At 43.6% G+C, this 17,726-nt stretch overlaps 1 protein-coding gene across 1 annotated transcript in view; it reads left to right on the top strand.

Moving 5' to 3' along the window:
* The window catches only part of RAB38 (RAB38, member RAS oncogene family), a 124,022-nt gene that overhangs the window by 71,308 nt on the left and 34,988 nt on the right, over positions 1 to 17,726 (top strand). Inside the window, exons 6-7 of the mRNA XM_053670872.1 lie at positions 1,479 to 1,577; positions 3,791 to 4,347. Of these exons, the coding sequence (XP_053526847.1) occupies positions 4,146 to 4,347 (202 nt within the window). The 5' untranslated portion in view covers positions 1,479 to 1,577; positions 3,791 to 4,145. The remainder of the gene's footprint in view (positions 1 to 1,478; positions 1,578 to 3,790; positions 4,348 to 17,726) is intronic.

Raw genomic sequence — 17,726 nt, 5'->3', positions numbered from 1 at the left:
AGCAAGGAGTGAAGACCCAGAAATGTGACCCTGTGCCTTTGGGAATGCCATTCCATGCTTGAAGTCTGAGCACTTTGCGGTCTTACACACCTTTTACAGACTTGAGCCACCTGCATTTCTGTTCTTTAGGTGAGGGTATGTTGTGGGTTAGCCATTCGAGGGCAGTGAGATTGTCCACAGATCATCAGAGATGCTCCAAGAGCGACTGTGGAAACAGCGGTGCGGCTGCTGGGAGGAGGAGACACATGGCAAAACCCCAGCCATTTTTCCTGCAAGGAGGGAGAGCCTGCTTGGCAGGATGGAGCCAGGCATCCTCCTGCATAGTCCCCAAGAGTCTGAAGCAGATGGATCCACAGGTTGGGACAGATGAATTCTTATAAAGCCTCAGCATGTGTGGGTAAAGAGAGAAAGGAGGAAGGGTGGTCTACCTATCCAAGTGCCCTTTCATCTAATCTGCTCTAGCCTGCATCTAGTTTACATTTCTGTCCCCAGCCGCCTGGCTTCTTATTTGTAGTCTAATTCTGAGAGAAGGAAAGAGGTTCAAAGCAAGGCAAGGGAGCACAGAAAGGTTTGCTCTCTGGAAAAAAAGAATGTGCTTGCAGAGCCCTTCTTTGGGGGGGGGGATTGGTGAGTTGGGGGTGAGGGAGTGGGAAGGTACGACAGCTGAGGAGAGAATAGAGCCATGTAACCAGATGAGAACCATGGCATAATGTTGGCTTCGGAATGGCCTTTTCCTAGCCTTTCTCCCAAACCTCCTCAAGGAGGGGCAGGTGGAGTTCGGGGTAGAAAACTTCACCTCTTGGGTAATGGGGCTATGGTGGGGGTGATTAGAACCAGTGGGGGTGTCACTCCTTCCAGGGAATGTCTAGAAGAGCTAGAATTCTGATATCTTAGTCAAAAGTACTCCCCAGAGATCTTGTAGCCCCGCTCCCTCATTTTACCCAGAGGACCCAGAGGTTCAGAGACCTTGAGTGACCTTCAAAAACATATCACTGAACAGCTAACTTGGGGTGCTCACCCAGCCATGAAAGTCTAAAAGATTTTAAAAATACAAACCAAGCCCTGGCTGGTGTGGCTCAGTGAATTGAGTGCCGGCCTGTGAAACAAGGGGTCGCTGGTTTGATTCCCAGTCAGGGCACATGCCCGGGTTGCGGGCCAGGTTCCCAGTTGAGGGTGTGTGAGAGGCAACCACACCTTGATGTTTCTCTCCCTCTCTTTCTACCTCCCTTTTCCTTTCTCAAAAAATAAATCTTAAAAAAAATAAAACTATAAACTTCCCACTGTGAAGAATTGTCATGAGACTTAAATGAGTGGCTCTGGAAACAAATTGCACATATTTCCTGCTTAGCCAAGGAGCTTGCTCACCATGGTCACCCCTGCTGTCCTTGATGGGGATTTCCTGTCTCCAGAGAAACAGTGAGCTTAAACTTCAGGATCCGTTTCTTTTGCTTAAAGAGTCCTCTTCCACCTAATTTTAGGAACTTCCAGTCCCAGAAAACCTGAATCATGGCCGGCCTCACTCAATGAATCTGAACACCTGATGCTCCAGCACTCTCCTGATCGGAGGAGGAGGTCAGGTGAGGCTGATGATGACTCAAGTCTGGGCCCGCTGGGGAAACAGGCTGGGGCCTGTGGAAGAGTTGTGTCGGCGTAGCACTGAGGGCTGGCTCACGTTATGTCTCAAACTTTCACCCCCATCCTTGTTTCTATCACCATTAGCTCCTTGCCCAGACCAGACTTGTCTTTCAGGTCTATAGAACCAGGGTTTTTGGTGTGATGAGAATCTTATTTTGCCATCAACCCTAATTTTATAGACTCTGAGAGTGGCTTAAGCACTTCAGGACTGCGAATGCCTCTCCCTACAAAGCAGAGCCATGCGTGTTGACCAATACATTGAGCAGGTAGAGAGAATACTTGGCTCCCTTAGATATAATCTGCCTGGTGTGTCCCTGCGTGGGTGGAAACCAAGCAGTGACGGCTACCTATCTCTGTACTCAATAAACATGTACCAGTGCAACTCTGTACACCCTCACTTAGTGCTCCTTATGAGCAAGGCTCCTGAGTTACCCTGTGAGAGGGCAGAAAGCTGATAATGTATAGTGCCTGTCCTCTGTGTTTTTTTCAGAGAATGTGGTATAAAAAACTTGTTCCTCATTGGATATTAATAACTACCATTTATTCAGCACCTACTATAGGTTCTGCATTTTATTATATCTTCTCTAGTCTTCTCAACAACTCTATAAGGCAGATATTACCCCCATGTTGTTGACGTGGAAACTGAGGCTCAGAAAGGTTATGTGATTTGCCCAGGCAGGCCTCTAGGGCAACCCCCTGCTTGTGGAGGCTGAATGTCAGAGGAAGACAGAAAGCAAGGGTGTGCCAAACCTTCCATTCTCAGTCTGACACCGGCCTGGATTTAAATTCCCGTGCTAACACTTGTGTGGCCTCAGGAAAGCTGCTCTCTGTCTTGGCTTCCTCATCCATAGACTGAACAAAATCCTCCACTTCATAAGGCAATTGGAAAGATGAAATGAGATCATTGTGGGCACCGCTCATTTCCCCAGCACATTCAGGTACAAAATGACTCATTGGGCACAGAATGTTCATCTCCTAGACTGAGGGCTGGTTCACGGTATGTCTCAAACTTTCACCCCCATCCTTGTTTCTATCGCCATTAGCTCCTTGCCCAGACCAGACTTTCCGATCTACAGAACCAGCAGTTTTGGTCTGACAAGAAGCTTTTGCTGTCATCAACCCTAATTCTGCCACTTCCTCACCAACTCCGGGTTTGTACTGAATTATCACAAACCAAGGAGACCAGGTTTGTGGTCTCCTTGTCAGTGAGACCTTCCCTGGCCACCGTATCTAAAAGATCAACCCCATTCCAATACTTATCCCTTTCCCTACTTTGAACTAACTAATATATTAAAAACTGTGTTCATTTATTTGTGTTTATCTTGTCTGTCTTCACCCACAAGAAGGAAAATTTTCTGAGATACAGAAATGTTTGTGTTATTTCTGTATCATCCCAAGCACAAATATTTATTGGTTAAAAGAATGAATCATTTCAAAACAAAACAAAACAAAAACCCCAAAACGTTTTGGTACCAAAAGACTTAGGTTTGAATTTGACTTTTCCCTCACTACCTGTATGACCCTGGGTACATTACTTAAAATGTCTAGGTCTTGGTTTCCTCATCTGTATAATATGAAGAATAATGCTTTTTCATTGTTTGGACTGTTGAGATGATTAAGTGACATGCCTGAAAACTGGCATGCAGCAACAGCTGGATGAATGCTTGCTATCATCACTGAAAATAATCTGACCAGTTATTCAACTTGTTTCAGTAAAACTCATATCTTGTTAGGCTAAGAGAGGAGGAGGCTAAAAACTGTATGCCCTCAGTATTTCGGCCCATTTGTCCTCCTCGTTGGTCTATAAATAGTTGAATACGTGTGAAATCACTCCCTGTTCACAATCCAAGGCTGCTGAGGGTCTGGATTACCATTACCAGGTCACTGCACAGGGAGGCTGGGGCAGCTCAGACGACTTGCCCAAGGTCACTGCCTCAAAATCCAGGGCATGCAGGGCCTACACACAGGTACTGTCTCTTGAAATTACATCACACGCCGCCTCTCCTCCCAGGTCCTCTCTGCAGTGTGCGATGGTTACAGGGTCCCTGCCCTCAGGAGCCCAGTCTTCAGCCAGGATAGGCACTGACCATCATCTCCTGCAAGTCACATTTTTAACACTCAGTTTTGTGGTGCAACCCACCCCTCACAACTTTAGGGACAGGATCACAGGCGGGAAAAACTCTGGAAACTGTGAAGCGCTGTATGCAAGAGGTATCTGCAACAGGTATTAACACGTGAACCCCCACTTTCCAATCCCAGGAGTCCCTCCTGTTTGCACTGCTCTCCAAAGCCACACAGCGCTGGGTGGAATGGCATATTAACCCCCAAGCTCCCGTCAGGGCGTTTCTCCAGCTGGCGGGGGAGGAGTTTCGCCCCTCGCCCACGCCCAGCGCCTTCTCTGCGGTGCGCTTGCACTATCGCTGCTTTCCCGGTGTCTCTCTCCCGCCCAGGCCCCGGCTGCGCTTCCCGGCCCGGCAGGCTCAGCACGGCACGGCGGGCGGGCAGCCAGGATGCAGGCGGCGAACAAGGAACACCTGTATAAACTGCTGGTAATCGGGGACCTGGGCGTGGGTAAGACCAGCATCATTAAGCGCTACGTGCACCAGAACTTCTCCTCGCACTACCGGGCCACCATTGGTGTGGACTTCGCGCTCAAGGTGCTTCACTGGGACCCGGAGACAGTGGTGCGCCTTCAGCTCTGGGACATTGCAGGTGAGGGCTGGGAAAGGAGGTCCGGGGGCGGGAGCGCCTCGCCGTCTGTCTGCAAGCAGTACCGAGGCAGAAGGGTTGCAGCCAAGCGAGGGAAGCAGGTCTCTCATACCTGCGCCAAAAGAGAAGACTTGTCCTGGTGGGTTGGAAACTTGGCTTCAAAGAAAACAAAAAAGTTTCTTGCTCTCGCTGAAACTCGCAGCGCACTTTTTGGCGCGTGAAACTGTTGCTTTAACTACCTCTCGCACTTCCTCCTGGGATCTTTCTGTCCTGCGCCGGTCTCTCCAGGGTAGCAAAAGGAAACCTATTTAGACTTGCATTCGGTTCTTGGCCTCCAGCTCATTTTCCGGGCTGGTGACGCGACCCTGACTGTCACGCCTGGCCTTCCGTGCCCAGTCCAACGCAGGGGAAGCCCCTAAATCGGTTCACAACAGAAACCAAGAAAGTTCCAGGCTAGAGGAATTAGTTCCTGTCTTCGATCGCTCATTTTATTCCAACTCTCTTCCTCCCCTTCTCTACTATCAGTGAAGCAAGTTGGAGGTAGTTTGCATTGAGGAAGCCACAGAGCTTCCTATGTACATATGGGGGCAAAATATTATTTCTCTCCCCTGTGCCCGCACTGTGTCTCTTTCTCTCTGCTCTCTGTGGTCTCTCAAAAAAAGCTGGTGTATATATTTTAGGGACACTATTGTGTAAGGGCTTATGACATTAACCATAAGATTTCTTGATTTGGTCCTAAAGTTTTCATTGAGAAACCTGGAAAACGGGAAGCGTCTTGACACTGTTTGACATCAGAATTTGATTCTGAGAGTTTGTACCAGGAAGTAGGCACAGTGGAATTGTGAGGATGCAGTGCCTGCTCCAAAAGCGAGTCCCTGGACTGAGGCTGCTTGAAACCTGGTCGTGTACAAGTCCTCCTTACAGATCCTGGCTCTGCCACTCACTAGCATGCTCAGTGGCTTCAGACAAGTGCCTTCAGCTCAGCTCAGTGCATCCCTGTGAAATGCAGAAGGGTTGGGAATAACCGCTCAGGAATCTTTCTGTTCACTGCTCAGAAGCTTTAAGGTCCTCTGGGATTCTGGGCCAAATCACTTGAAACAATCCCACTTCGCCTCTGACCGTTTCATGGTCTGTGGCACCAAGAACTTTTTGAAGGTCTGGGCCCAAAGTAGCTGCTTCCCTTTCAGAAAATAGGTTCATTTTAGCTGGTGCATTTGACTGGAAACATTTTATCATGGCTTGAAGCGAGAACAAATGTGGAAAATGTTTGAAAGGGCATTTCTGATTCTGGAGACTCCACTGCCTCTTTAATCATCAGCTGCCAGGTCTCATGATAAAGCTCTTGGCATGCGGACAGATTCATGAATTAAGAGTCATCTTCTGCAGCTTTGGTAGCACAGGGGTTATCAGAGACCGGAAGATGTCACCAGCTACTATCTGATTGGACTTTTCATCTAGAAAATCCACTATGAGTCTGTATACCTTGTTGTTCTAACTCTTTTAATGAGTTAGAAGTCTCCAGGACTCGTGTTTAGAATTATTTTGTGGTTTGAAGGGGTAGCTGTGATTTAGACTTACGTGTCAAATGTAACGAAGGAGGTGTCTTCCAGCATTTTACATAGTGTCCATGGGTCTCAGTGTCCTCACCTAACAGGGAAAAAAGGTCACAGTGATTGAGAACCTAAATTCCAGAGTTAAGCTGCCTCTATCTGAATCCCTGTTTTAAACCACACATCCTAGGCAATTTTAGGCAAGTTCCCTAACCTCCTGGTCTCATTTCCTTATCAGTAAAGAGGCGAAATGCTTTCTCCCAACAAATGAGAGATAAGCAAATAACAAATACTAGCTAAAGCTGACAGTACTTCTATCTAGGAGAGCTGCAAGGGTTCCTGTTACAGTAGCTCCCATTTTTTTGAGCATGTATAAACTCTAGGTAAGAAGGACACGATATAAATGTGCCGATTAAATTCAAATAAATAATGATTCCTATATAATATTCCAACTATGTTATTTATAAGTTCCAAAATACCCAGCATCATTTTTCAGTTTTACCCATATTTCAACATACTGTCATGAGCAGTGTAACCTCAAAGTTTCAAAATGCCTCCTTGAGCTATGATTCTGCACTAAGATTGCCACAGATACTATAGTCACAGAAGCTCGGGGAGATGAGAAATCTGAGCTCTACAGATAAGGTGTGCAATATCTCAGTAAGGGAGCTTCTTTGTCCCAGTGCTCTGATGCTCTATGGTAACCTGCCTTTGGCAGCCTCCAGCCCCAAGGCTGTGTAGGCCGAGTTAGAAGTTGGGCAGCAGGCAAAGCCGGTTGGGGGAAGTTGGGCCAATGTGGGAAAGGATATCTGGAGCACAGTACTAACATGTTTCGGGCTGCATAGGTAGCCCTGCAAGGAGTGAAGTTATGAAATCCAGCATCAATTGCCCATCTAGACTCCAGTTAGCTAAGTGACCTTTACAGAACCTTCAAATCACAGCCTGACTACTCAAACATAGAAGTGCTTCTCTCTGTCATTTGTGCTCCACTCTCCTGTGTATCGGGGAAGAGCAGGTAGTAGAGGCTGGCAGGCCTCTCTCTGAGAGGGCTGGGGGTGTGGTTGGGATGGAGACCTGCTCTACCGTGGTGGGATATCAGATTAACCTGCTGTAGAGGGAAACTTTGCTCAGTTAGACTCCTGATATTCTTCTGGTTCATTGCCAAGTGGGGCTCTGTTGGTCCAACAAATTCCCATGATCTCTTGTAGCCACTTAGACTGGGCAGTCTGATCTTGAAAGACTCCACAAAGTACCTTTCAGGGCTTGTGAACTTAGCCTTGAAACCAACATGACAAGTTTCATAAACACCATAGGAAACAGCCATCACCCTAGTCCCAGTGATTCCACTTAGGAAGAGCTGGACCAGCTGTGGTTTCAGAAGTTCTTGATAGAGTGAGAAAAATTGAGTCCGTTTTCCCAAAGCCACCGAGGTGACAAGTGGAAGAGCTGGAGCTGGTCTAGTTCTGTCTGGCTCCAGCCACACTGTATGGCCATAAGCCTGCGAGAGCTCGGTGCACCGGTGGCCCACAGGGTCTGTGCCCTCTTCCCCTCTAGAGGCCTTGCTTCTTCAGTAGATGGGTTAGCTTTGCCTTTTCCTTCCTATTTCTAATGGGCTTTTGGATATTATACAGTACCCCTGAGCAGACACTGGAAGGAAGTGGAATGAAAATATATTTGTGGAGATTTGATTCTTGGTTATAGGTTTCATTCTTTTTATAAATTTATCAGAAAGAGTTAAAAAAAGTGGTCCCACTTGAGACTTTTTTTTTTCCTTTTGATGTGCTTTGGGACCTAACTGCAGGAATTGGGACAGAGTAATGGTAACTAACATTTCTTAAGCACTTATACTCACAGTTGTCCACGCAGGTTTAATTTCCTAGTAAAATAGCTGTTTAAGTGGTAGTGCTGGAATTTAAATCTCGGCCCTTGCATTTAGCACCCCGGTCCCTAACAGTTTCCTCTACTTCCCGTAACTTAAAAATGGAATACTTTAGACATACCCTAAATATATTCTAAATTACAGATTTGATTTTCCTGGGATATCATATTTTTACTACACTATCTCTTGTCTGTGTCAGTTTTAATATATTCTACTGTGTTCAGGTAGTATGTGGTTGCTTATTCCAGCTTCTTATTCCAAGTATCTTGTGCAAGTTATTTAGCTTCTACGTCTTGGTTTCCTGTCTATAAAGTGGAAGCAATAGCAAAATCTGCATCTTAGAGATATTAAAAGAATGAAATGAATTAACTCATGGAAAGCCGAGCCTGACACATAATAAAGGCTGAATAAATGTTAGTTATTATGCTGGTTGTTTTAACTGTTATCACCAACTACTTTTGCATACAATTTCTAGCCTGGTCTTTCCAGCATCGCTGAGGGTATAGACAGAGCAGGTTGTCTTAAATCTACTTTATATTAGAGAAGATTAAAAGTCAGAAAGGTAAAGGACTTGCTCCATGACACAAGAGCTAGCAAGTGGCCAAGGAGAACAAGAACAGCAGAAACCCAGTGCTAGATTGAACCCAGAGAGTGGAATATAAATTAAGTTGACAGATAATTTAGAGAGTGCTTCTTCAGTATGTGAAAGTTTCACTGCAAGGCTGTACTAAATAATCAATGCCTCTAAATATTTAAAACAAGATCCAACTTACAAGAAAAATATTTTCCTGCAGGGCACATCTGTCCTAACTTTCCCAGCCTAAGCCTTGTGACAAAGAAGCATTGGAGGACATTAACTATCCCACAGGCAGAGTGAAAGAGGGAGGCAGCCTGGAGCAAGGGTCAGCAGCCCTGGGACACTGACTCTGCACGCCAGTGGCTATGAGATTCATCCGGTCAGGCTGCTGTGTTATTTTAGACATTTCGAAGTGCTTCCTCCACATGGGTTTGTACTTGAATGTATCATCAGTATCTATTTCCAAATACTGCAATTCTCCAAGAAGTTTTAGAAGAAGGATCCTAAATATCAGCATGATAGATCTAGAAATGTAGAAAGAGCTAAATTTGACAACCACCATGTCAAGCAAAAACAAAAAAGCATATCTAATTGGGAGTGTTCTCTGCTGAGCAATTTACTGCCTGGGTGATTGTAGATTTTCTAAATATCATGTGGACTAAAATGCTATGTGCTTACAGGTAAGTAATACATGCACCGAGCAAAAGGGTGAGCTTTCAAAGTAGGGTGAGGGATTTGTGTGGAAAGCATTACAGGGCTTCGTGCAGAAAATCATTAAAACCCCCATCTGGCACAGGTGTGTGAACAGAAGGCTGTGGGACATGTCCCCTCATCTAGATTTTAGAGGACCAGTTCAGACAGAGGAGCACACAGCAGACTGACCAAAGAAAGCTAAGTCATTTGAGGGAAGAAGGGGGGATGGGGAGGAGTGGCTCCTACGGGTGTGCTTGGTTTCTGCAGCAGATATGTCTATTAAAAGCCTGGTGTGGGTTAAGTGCTGTACTGGGTGAGGAGAAAACGAAGTAGGATAAAGAATTGAACAACACTTGATTCCCGACTTCAAGAAGTTCACATTTTGGTGGACATGATAGCACAACAGCAAATCACTGCGGTTGTAGATAAAGTGTATCAATATCTGTAACTCCAAAATACTCTGGTGGTGCAGAGAGGGTTCTGGCCACACCACTTCCATCCAGTCTTAGAGGTTAAACCTGAGCAAGCAGGACAAAGCCTCTAGCTAATGTGATATTCCCTGTGTGTACCTGGCACCAGTTATTCCCTGTGAGTAATTTTAGGGCTGCACAACTGAGACAGAAGTTCATCCTCTGGCCCAGATCTTTAATTCTTCTTCTCCTGAATATCTCATGCATTCTCGTGGCTTTAAACTCTATGCTGACAACTCCAAAACTGTGCATATGACCTTGACTTCTCTTGAGCTTCAGACCTTCAGTTCTGTCTTCCTGCTGTATGTCTCCTTTATGATACCTCATTTAGCTTGCAAGATCAATATGTCAATAGCAAGTTGCATAAAAAAGCAGGATTTTTTTCTGTTAAAGTAATATATTCTTTATGTAGCACAATTGGAAGGTACAAAAGAACAGCAACAAAGGAATACAGACAGACAATATCCATAATCAGCCCTCTTAATGATAAGAAGTAAAGGATGTGATTTGTAAGGCTAAACTAGACATCTTTCCACACACCCTGGACTTTCTCATTTGTGTTAACCATGCTATCTTTCTTCCGGTCACTAGACTTGAAACCTCTGCCACCTTTTCTCCTCCTTATTAGACCTGCATACACCATCAATTTCAAAGTCAGATGGTGATTATGCCTCCCCTGCCACTCACTGCCCTGGACCCGGGCCAGCGTTATTAATTACTTAACTGTTCTGCCATCATAGCTACCTGGCTCCATCCAGTCTCCTCGCCCTCCAGTTCCTAGATGTAGCAAGCTCAGGTTTATCTTCCCAGGACATTACTTTGATGGCTCCGTATTGCCTTTAGATTATAAGCATCATGATGAGCAGAATTAAAGTGGTGGAGATGAAGCGATGGGCAGGCTGAAGATTAGCAAGAGGACAGATCATAAGTCACAGAGCTACTGAGGGAGGAGTTTGTGAGGTGCTGGCAAGTAAGATGTGACTGGAGTCCTTGAGGCTTGGCCATGACAAAAGGAAGTCCGGAGTCTGCCTCACTGTGGCCCTGTCATCAGGAGCACAGTTACTCTAAGGAGCAGCCAAGTGGCAATTAAATTACTTATTTTTGTGTCACTGAATTTTATTAAAATAGTAGTTTTAAAACTGGAGGATTTGAGAGGTATCGGGTCTTGCCTGAAAAGATGTAGTCATTCATTTGATAAGCAGAGGAATGACATGGGTCTGTCTTTGCTCTTATGCAGTCTGATGGTCTAGTGGGGCATAAAGATGTTAAAAGAAATCGTGGAGATGGTTATTTAATTCCTATTTTGGTAAGTGCTGTGAATGGAAAGTATCAGGTGCCAACAGAAGGTAAAAAATGGGGCTTACCCCAGCCACGTGAGGAGGTGTGGAGACGTGGCGAGGAGGTGCGGAGACGTGGCGAGGACTGCGGGTCAGCCGGCGTAGTCTGAGGTCACGGTGTGTGAGGGGGGTGATGGGGAGGTGGAAGGGGCCACTTAGGAGAGAACGCGTATGCCAGACTTAATTCTTTACATTTATCAATTTGCTGTACCAAGTTTTGCACTTTTGCTACCACTGTCATGTTGGAAACTGGGTGTTACTGTTCCCAGTTTTATAGGTGAGAAAACTGGGCCGAGAGTAAGTAGAACGTGGTGCTTGGTACTTCGTGGTTGCTCAGTAAAAGTGGTTGGGTGTTGCTATATTTTGCTGTGTATATGTGCATCCATGGTTTTGGCCCAAACTTTCAGGGAAAAAAATTTTCATTTTAATTTTTTGATCCAGTTTTTTTAAAATTTGTTTATATTTAGGAACAAAACCTATTATCATATTCCAGGATATTATTTTGCATATGGATTGTTGTTATTGCTTTCTAAACTTAGAGAGCAATAATTTTCAATGCATAAGCATAAATAAAAGAATTAAAAACATTTATAGATAATGTAGGTAATTCCATATAGATATGGAATTAGCACTACCCATGTATGATGTGTATCCTTATATTTCCCCCCAAAATTGCACATTATACATGGCAAAACATGGTGAGTAGTCTCTGGGGTTGACATTTCAGCCATCACTCACCTGAACAAGCTTTCTGAGTATGGTTTTCTTGTGGTAGGTAAGCTTAGAACCCTTTCTCCCCCTTTCCTGGTGAATAGCTTTGGGAATCCTGTAAGCTTTCAAACCAATGAGAACACTTTCATTTCTTCCACCACCTTTGGTTCTCAGATGGACATTCTCAGAGGGTTACAGTGGTTCCCCCCACTATTGCAGGGGTTGGGGGTCAGGTTTCTTGTGTCCGGGAGGAGTCTCATCTTCTAGGTTGGTGTGCAAAAGTGGCTTCCTCAGCTTCATGGGGTCATGTCTGTGACACTAGCCTGGAGTCCCAATTGATTTATTAAGTTCCAATAGTCTTTTTTAGCTGTTTGAGAATTTGGTTTTAAAAAACGATATGATCACTAATTACTCTTTGAAAACAACTCAGGTTTTAACTTCCTCCATTCCTCACTCACTTTAGTTTCCCACTCTCAGGTATTAATCAAATGCTACCTTTTCTACCTTGGAAAATAACTCTTATTCCTCCTTTCAGTAGCTATGTTTTCTTCACAATTCACCTGACCTACTGTAGCAGATGCCTCACAGCCATCCCTTCCTCTAGCTTTCATCAGTATGTAATCCACAAAGGTGAGACTTCTCAGTGTGGCATCTTTCTCCATTAGCTGTTCTCCGGCTTAGCATCCTTCAGTGGATTCCCAGCGCCTTCAGAATCCTGCCTCTTTCAGGAAGTCTGTATTGAGCCCATGTGAGTAAGGAAGGCACTGTTTCTCTGCTCCCATTAAATCTCATGCTTGCCTCAGATTAAAAGTCCTCCAAACTGTCACCTAATTTGCAAACGAAACTAGGAACTGGCCTAGTACTTGGTTCTTGGTAAAGATTTGTTCAACTATTTCACCATTGCTTTAACTCTAAGATATATCATCAATGTAAAAATTTCTTCAATGAAATGAAGTTAATAAACTTAATTTTGTTCTTGCTTGAAAGACTTCATGATTTCATGAACATTAACATAAAAATAGATATATTTTAGAATAAATAAATATCATAGGCACTTTTTGAAGGTGGCACTTAGCCACAAAAGTGATTGACCTTAAAGACCATTCTTACTAACTGTTCTTCTTTATTTAACAAAGTCTTCATAATTTGGAGTGAAACATGATTTTTTGGTGGTCAAATGACAAAACTATTTTCTCTATGATCTTTGGATCCAGTAGACTAAGTAATAATACCTTCCTGAATGATCATTTTCACAGAATTAAGACTTGGAGGACTCATCAGACCAAACCCTTTGTTTTACAGATGAGAACCTATGATTTGAAAGGCGGGGGGTGGTCACCTTTTTTTCTCAGGCCCAGAGAAAGTTAGGGGTAGAGCTGGAATGAGAATGAAGTCCCCTCTTGTGCGTTAATGATGAGATTTGAATAATTAAAAACTACTTTTTTAACCCCAGATGTTTTGGTGTTTTAAGTACTGGGGCACGGAAATCATTGAATTTGGTAGGCACCTGTGGGGGTGACTTTGCCCACAAGTCCCCCCCATCTGCCATGGGTGAAAGTAACACTGCCAAGACATAATCTGCTTGGGGAGGAGAGGTGGCCAGTTTCTCAGAGGAAAAAGGCCAGGAGTCCCTTCCTCCAGGGGCTTTTATTGGGTTGTAATACACAGGAATACAGGGCGGCAAGGGTCAAACAGTAGATAATATTTCAAAGAAATCTGAGGGCTTAGTCTGAGTCACAGTCTGTCAGGAAAGGGGGTTGCAGAAACTTTGGGAGACATACTCATTTCCTGCTCAGACTCTTAACATATGAATGAAAGCACTCTTTGCAAAGCAGGTTTCACAGGACTTTTAGGAATTCTTTCTTATGCCTGATTACCCCAGATACCCCTCTAGCAAGGCAAGGAGCTGCACTGCCTTCCCCATCACAGGTTTTCAGGCTTAAGTGGATTAGAGCCAGGAAGTGCTTCTCTCAGACAGAAATGGGGACTCAGGCTATGTCAGAATAGCTGGGGGGCGAGGGTCCATCACTTCCTCTTTGTGGCAGTTCCCCGAGTCCTTCCATGATGGCCTCCCAAGTTATTGTGTCTGGCTTAGGTTGCCCCTCTCTCTGAGGAGTCTTATCCGTCATGGACTATCGACCATGCTTTGGGGGCAGGGGGAAGAAGCAGAGGCAGCTTTTGCTACCAGAGACAAGCTTTGTCTCCTAAGTGGCTCACATTCCAGAGGTCGCTCACTCATCCTTAGCCATGAGGGGTAGTTACAATTCCTGAAACCAGGCAGAGCGGTTCCCAACAGGCACCCAGCATCACGGGTGTTAATACAGTGAAGAAGAGAGGATGATGGCATGGCACTGAGGGCACACAGGGTCATCCACAGTCAATCTTCAAATAACATTTCTATTTAACTTCCCCCCACCCTCCATTATGAGGCTTACAATTTGGCTATTTGAACTCCTTGCTGTTCCTTAGTCACACCCCCCGTTTATTGCCTCTGTGCCTTTGCTCTTGCTCTTCTTGCTGGCTCACAGACGTGCCCTTCCCTTTATTTCCACACATCTAAATCCTACCTTATGTTTAAGAGAGGGCAACTCCTCTACAGAGACTTCCCTAATTTTCTCATTCCACTGGTGCTTCTTCCTCCCTTGAGACACATGCAACTTTCTTTTAAAATTTCCTTCTAGCTCTTCTCCCTTTAGCAATCAATATACTAGAGTAATTCTGTACTTCTCCAAATATTATCCTTCATGATTTTTAGCAGACTTCACCATGTGCTGTCTGTTACATAATTTAATGAAATGACCATGGAGTCAGCAAAGAAGAGAAGGAGAAAAGACCATGTGGGAGGAGACCAAGGGCAGGTTCTCAAAACCAAGTGAGAGAGTTTAGTTTAGGAAGAGGATAGTCAATTGTTTCAAACGTCTATGGAAAATCAGAATCATTACTCGCAGCTCTGGGTCTTTACTTTTTGCAGTCTGTGTTATTCTGATACATTATTTAACCTTTGTTCTTCACCAGCCATGTGTAAATCTGCTCTCTCAAGACGGACAAGGGATGAAAAACTAGCTTCTTGTGTCACTCAGAAGCCCAGCTTTGCTTTTTGAATATGTCTACATTAGCTCCTCAGTTTAATGTCAACAAAGGAATTACCTATTGCATGAGGGATTCGGTCACATTTCAATCTCGCTTATATGGTGAAGTTTAGAACAAATTAATTTAAATTACTTGTGAGGGGGATTGTTCTCCCTGCAATATAATGGCATTTGTAGCCACCACTTATGGAGTGTCAGGCATGGCGCTCTGCATTTCTTATATCGCTTCACTTATTGCTTATCATAGAGACAAATGAGCTTATCATAGAGACAAAATATACACAAGGGGCTTATCATAGAGACAAAAATCTGTCCTTAGACAGACTAGAAAATACATAAACAAGCAAAAAAAAACTGCAAAAGACTTTTCAAAGTCACACTTAGTAAGGGGTAATGCCAGAATATAGACTGAGACTTGTCTATTTATAAATCCTATTTTCTAACTACTCTATTCTAATGGGTGATATAACAGTGCAATACTTTTCACACGTGATGAATTTGTTTAAGTAGCATTTAGAAGATACACATTATTTATTTTAAAGCGGTAATTTATTATGTTTTTGAACCTTTACACTTTTGGGTAGAGCTAAGAATTGAATCAGCTCTGTTCCTCCCCTGCATCGCTGCTGCAGACCTGTAGCTGGTCTGGTGATAACGACTATCTGAAATACTACCTTTAGGCAGGAAATCCATAGTGACTGAGGGAGGCAGGGCTCTAGCTGAGTACTAAAGACGAGAATAGCTACGATGCTCGGTGATATTGGAATACAAATTATCTTATACGGGTAGCGTGGCATGTGGGTTTGTTTTTAATTTAAAGAAAACAATACTTTAATCTAAACACCGCCACTCTCATTTCCTGTTTTACATTTATTTTCACATCACTCTGGCTTTTTATTACACAAACTGTGAAAACCCTAGTTTCAAGACAATATGATCATGTTAAAAGGAATGTAGCTTGATCTATGTTAAAATCGTGAATTACCTCAAGCTAGTCCTGAGGTTTCTGTTTGATCTTAAGCATCACTGTGTTTGCCTTGAAATGTTGTAATATCCTGTTGTTCACCTGTGAGTTCACTGAGGCACCCAGCACCCCTGAGTACCTTGGTGCACATTTTTGGAATTATTGCTCTAAAGGAATCTAGAAATTCTTTGAGTAAAACCCTTACAGGCCAGGGTCTCTTGTGAGTTACAATGGCAGTATTTTTAATGGTTACTTAGAGGTGATGTCTCAGATGCTAAGTAACTCAAAGATAGCTTTTCTTTTCCATACCTTTGTGCTTACAATTCAGTTGAGCTATTTTTAGGTAGTTTGGTGTGTATTTGTTTAGGTTGTAATTAGTTTAATTAAAAACACAAGATGCTGATTGTTCTATCTTGATTCAGGTGAACCTCTCTTTGTGCCTTGGTTTCAATCCCCTCCCCCATCCATTATTGGATATTATATTATTGCATTATTATATGTTCTTGTTCCTCTGTCCAAGTGAGTTATTTCACTTAACCTGAGTAATGTCAAACCCCGGTCAAAATAAATTCTGACAAGTACCTCCAGGATACTGGGATGCTTATTTTCACACACATATACACAAACACACACTGCCTTACATTTAAATATAAATTCAGAATTTATTGAAAATACAGGGTGGGGCAAAAGTAGGTTACAGTTGTGAGTATGCAAAACACAGAGTTTATTCTTGTATAATTGTTTATTAATTATAATATTTCCATACAAGCAACTGTAAACCTACTTTTGCCCCACCCTGTATTTTTGAAATTTAATTTAAAACCTAGATCACTATAATCTATTCACCCTTCTTTTCTATACTGCTATTATTTAGGGACACCTAAGAAACTAATTGTTACTTTTTATGTCATCTTATTCTCTTGCACACATTATCTTAATTCAATATACTTATTTTACTTTATCTTCTTATTGAACAGAGGTAAGATTTGCCTATATGATATGAAATGAGAGTCATCGTTCATAAGAGAACTAAAGAGATCGCGTAAAGAGCTTGGGTGACTCTGAATTGGGGACAGATATTTTTTTTCAGAGTGGATCTTTTTGGGGTTTTTTTTGAAAGAAATAAAAGAAGGGAAAGGAAAAAATGAAAGGGTAACAAGGTGGGAGGGAGGGAGAAAGAGGAGAGAGAGATGGGGGTGGGGAGAGAGAAAGAGAGAAAGATGGACAACATATTCAGGAAGTGTGCTTGATTCCTTGTCAGCCAGGAGATAAGACAGAATGAAGCCTCTCTTTCAGAGTGGATCTTAAGAATGAACAAGGAAGGCATAGAAAGTAAATGAGTCGAATCAGAGATCTTGCTTTGTTCAATCCACTTCTTTCCCAGCTGGGGTTCCCTCTCACAAATAATGAATCAGTATTAATTGTTACTTCATTATGTAAAGAGTACTTGTATCACCAGTTCCATTCTATTTCACAAGTCCCTCATAAGCATAGACTAAGAGCCACTCGGAGTGTGTGTGCTATGGAAACATAAGGGTACAGTAGCTGAGTAATTCAACGTGGGCTCAAGGAGTCTGCTGTATAATTCGTGACACAAGCTGCAGAGGTCTGCAGCCCTCAACAAGGAGTATAAGGCAGAGCAAGCAAGTGACCCAGTGTCAGAGCTGAGTGAGTACAGAGGAGGAAGGACTTGAGTGCAGGGTCAGTAGTCAGGAACAGCCCCCAGAAGGTAGGGGCCTTGGTCCAACCTTGAAGAATAGCTAGAATTTAGTTAGGCAGTGAATGAGAGAGAGAATGTTGCGGTGGAGTGGGGGTACCATGGAATGAGCGGGCATGAAAGCAAGCATTTAGTGGAGCCTAACAAGGCATAGTTTTGGGCGGACCCTGATCTCAGTCCGAGGATTATCCTTTACTTTATAGGTCAAGATGTGTAACCTTGAAAATCCCGTAAAATCCCAGAAGGTACAATAAATGAACTCTTTCTGTACTCGGCAAAAACTTACTTGCTCATCTTTCAGAAGCTTCTGTTCTTCATGTTGGATCACTCAAGCTACTGCTCCTTGTTTCCCTAGGAAATAAGAACAAAACTTCCCCATAATCCTGGCTCGCATT

The sequence above is a fragment of the Artibeus jamaicensis genome, unplaced genomic scaffold (assembly GCF_021234435.1).
Source record: "Artibeus jamaicensis isolate MK-2021 breed Jamaican fruit bat unplaced genomic scaffold, CSHL_Jam_final contig_64, whole genome shotgun sequence".
NCBI classification, from domain to species: Eukaryota; Metazoa; Chordata; class Mammalia; order Chiroptera; family Phyllostomidae; genus Artibeus; species Artibeus jamaicensis.
This window is presented reverse-complemented; position numbering and strand designations above follow the sequence as displayed.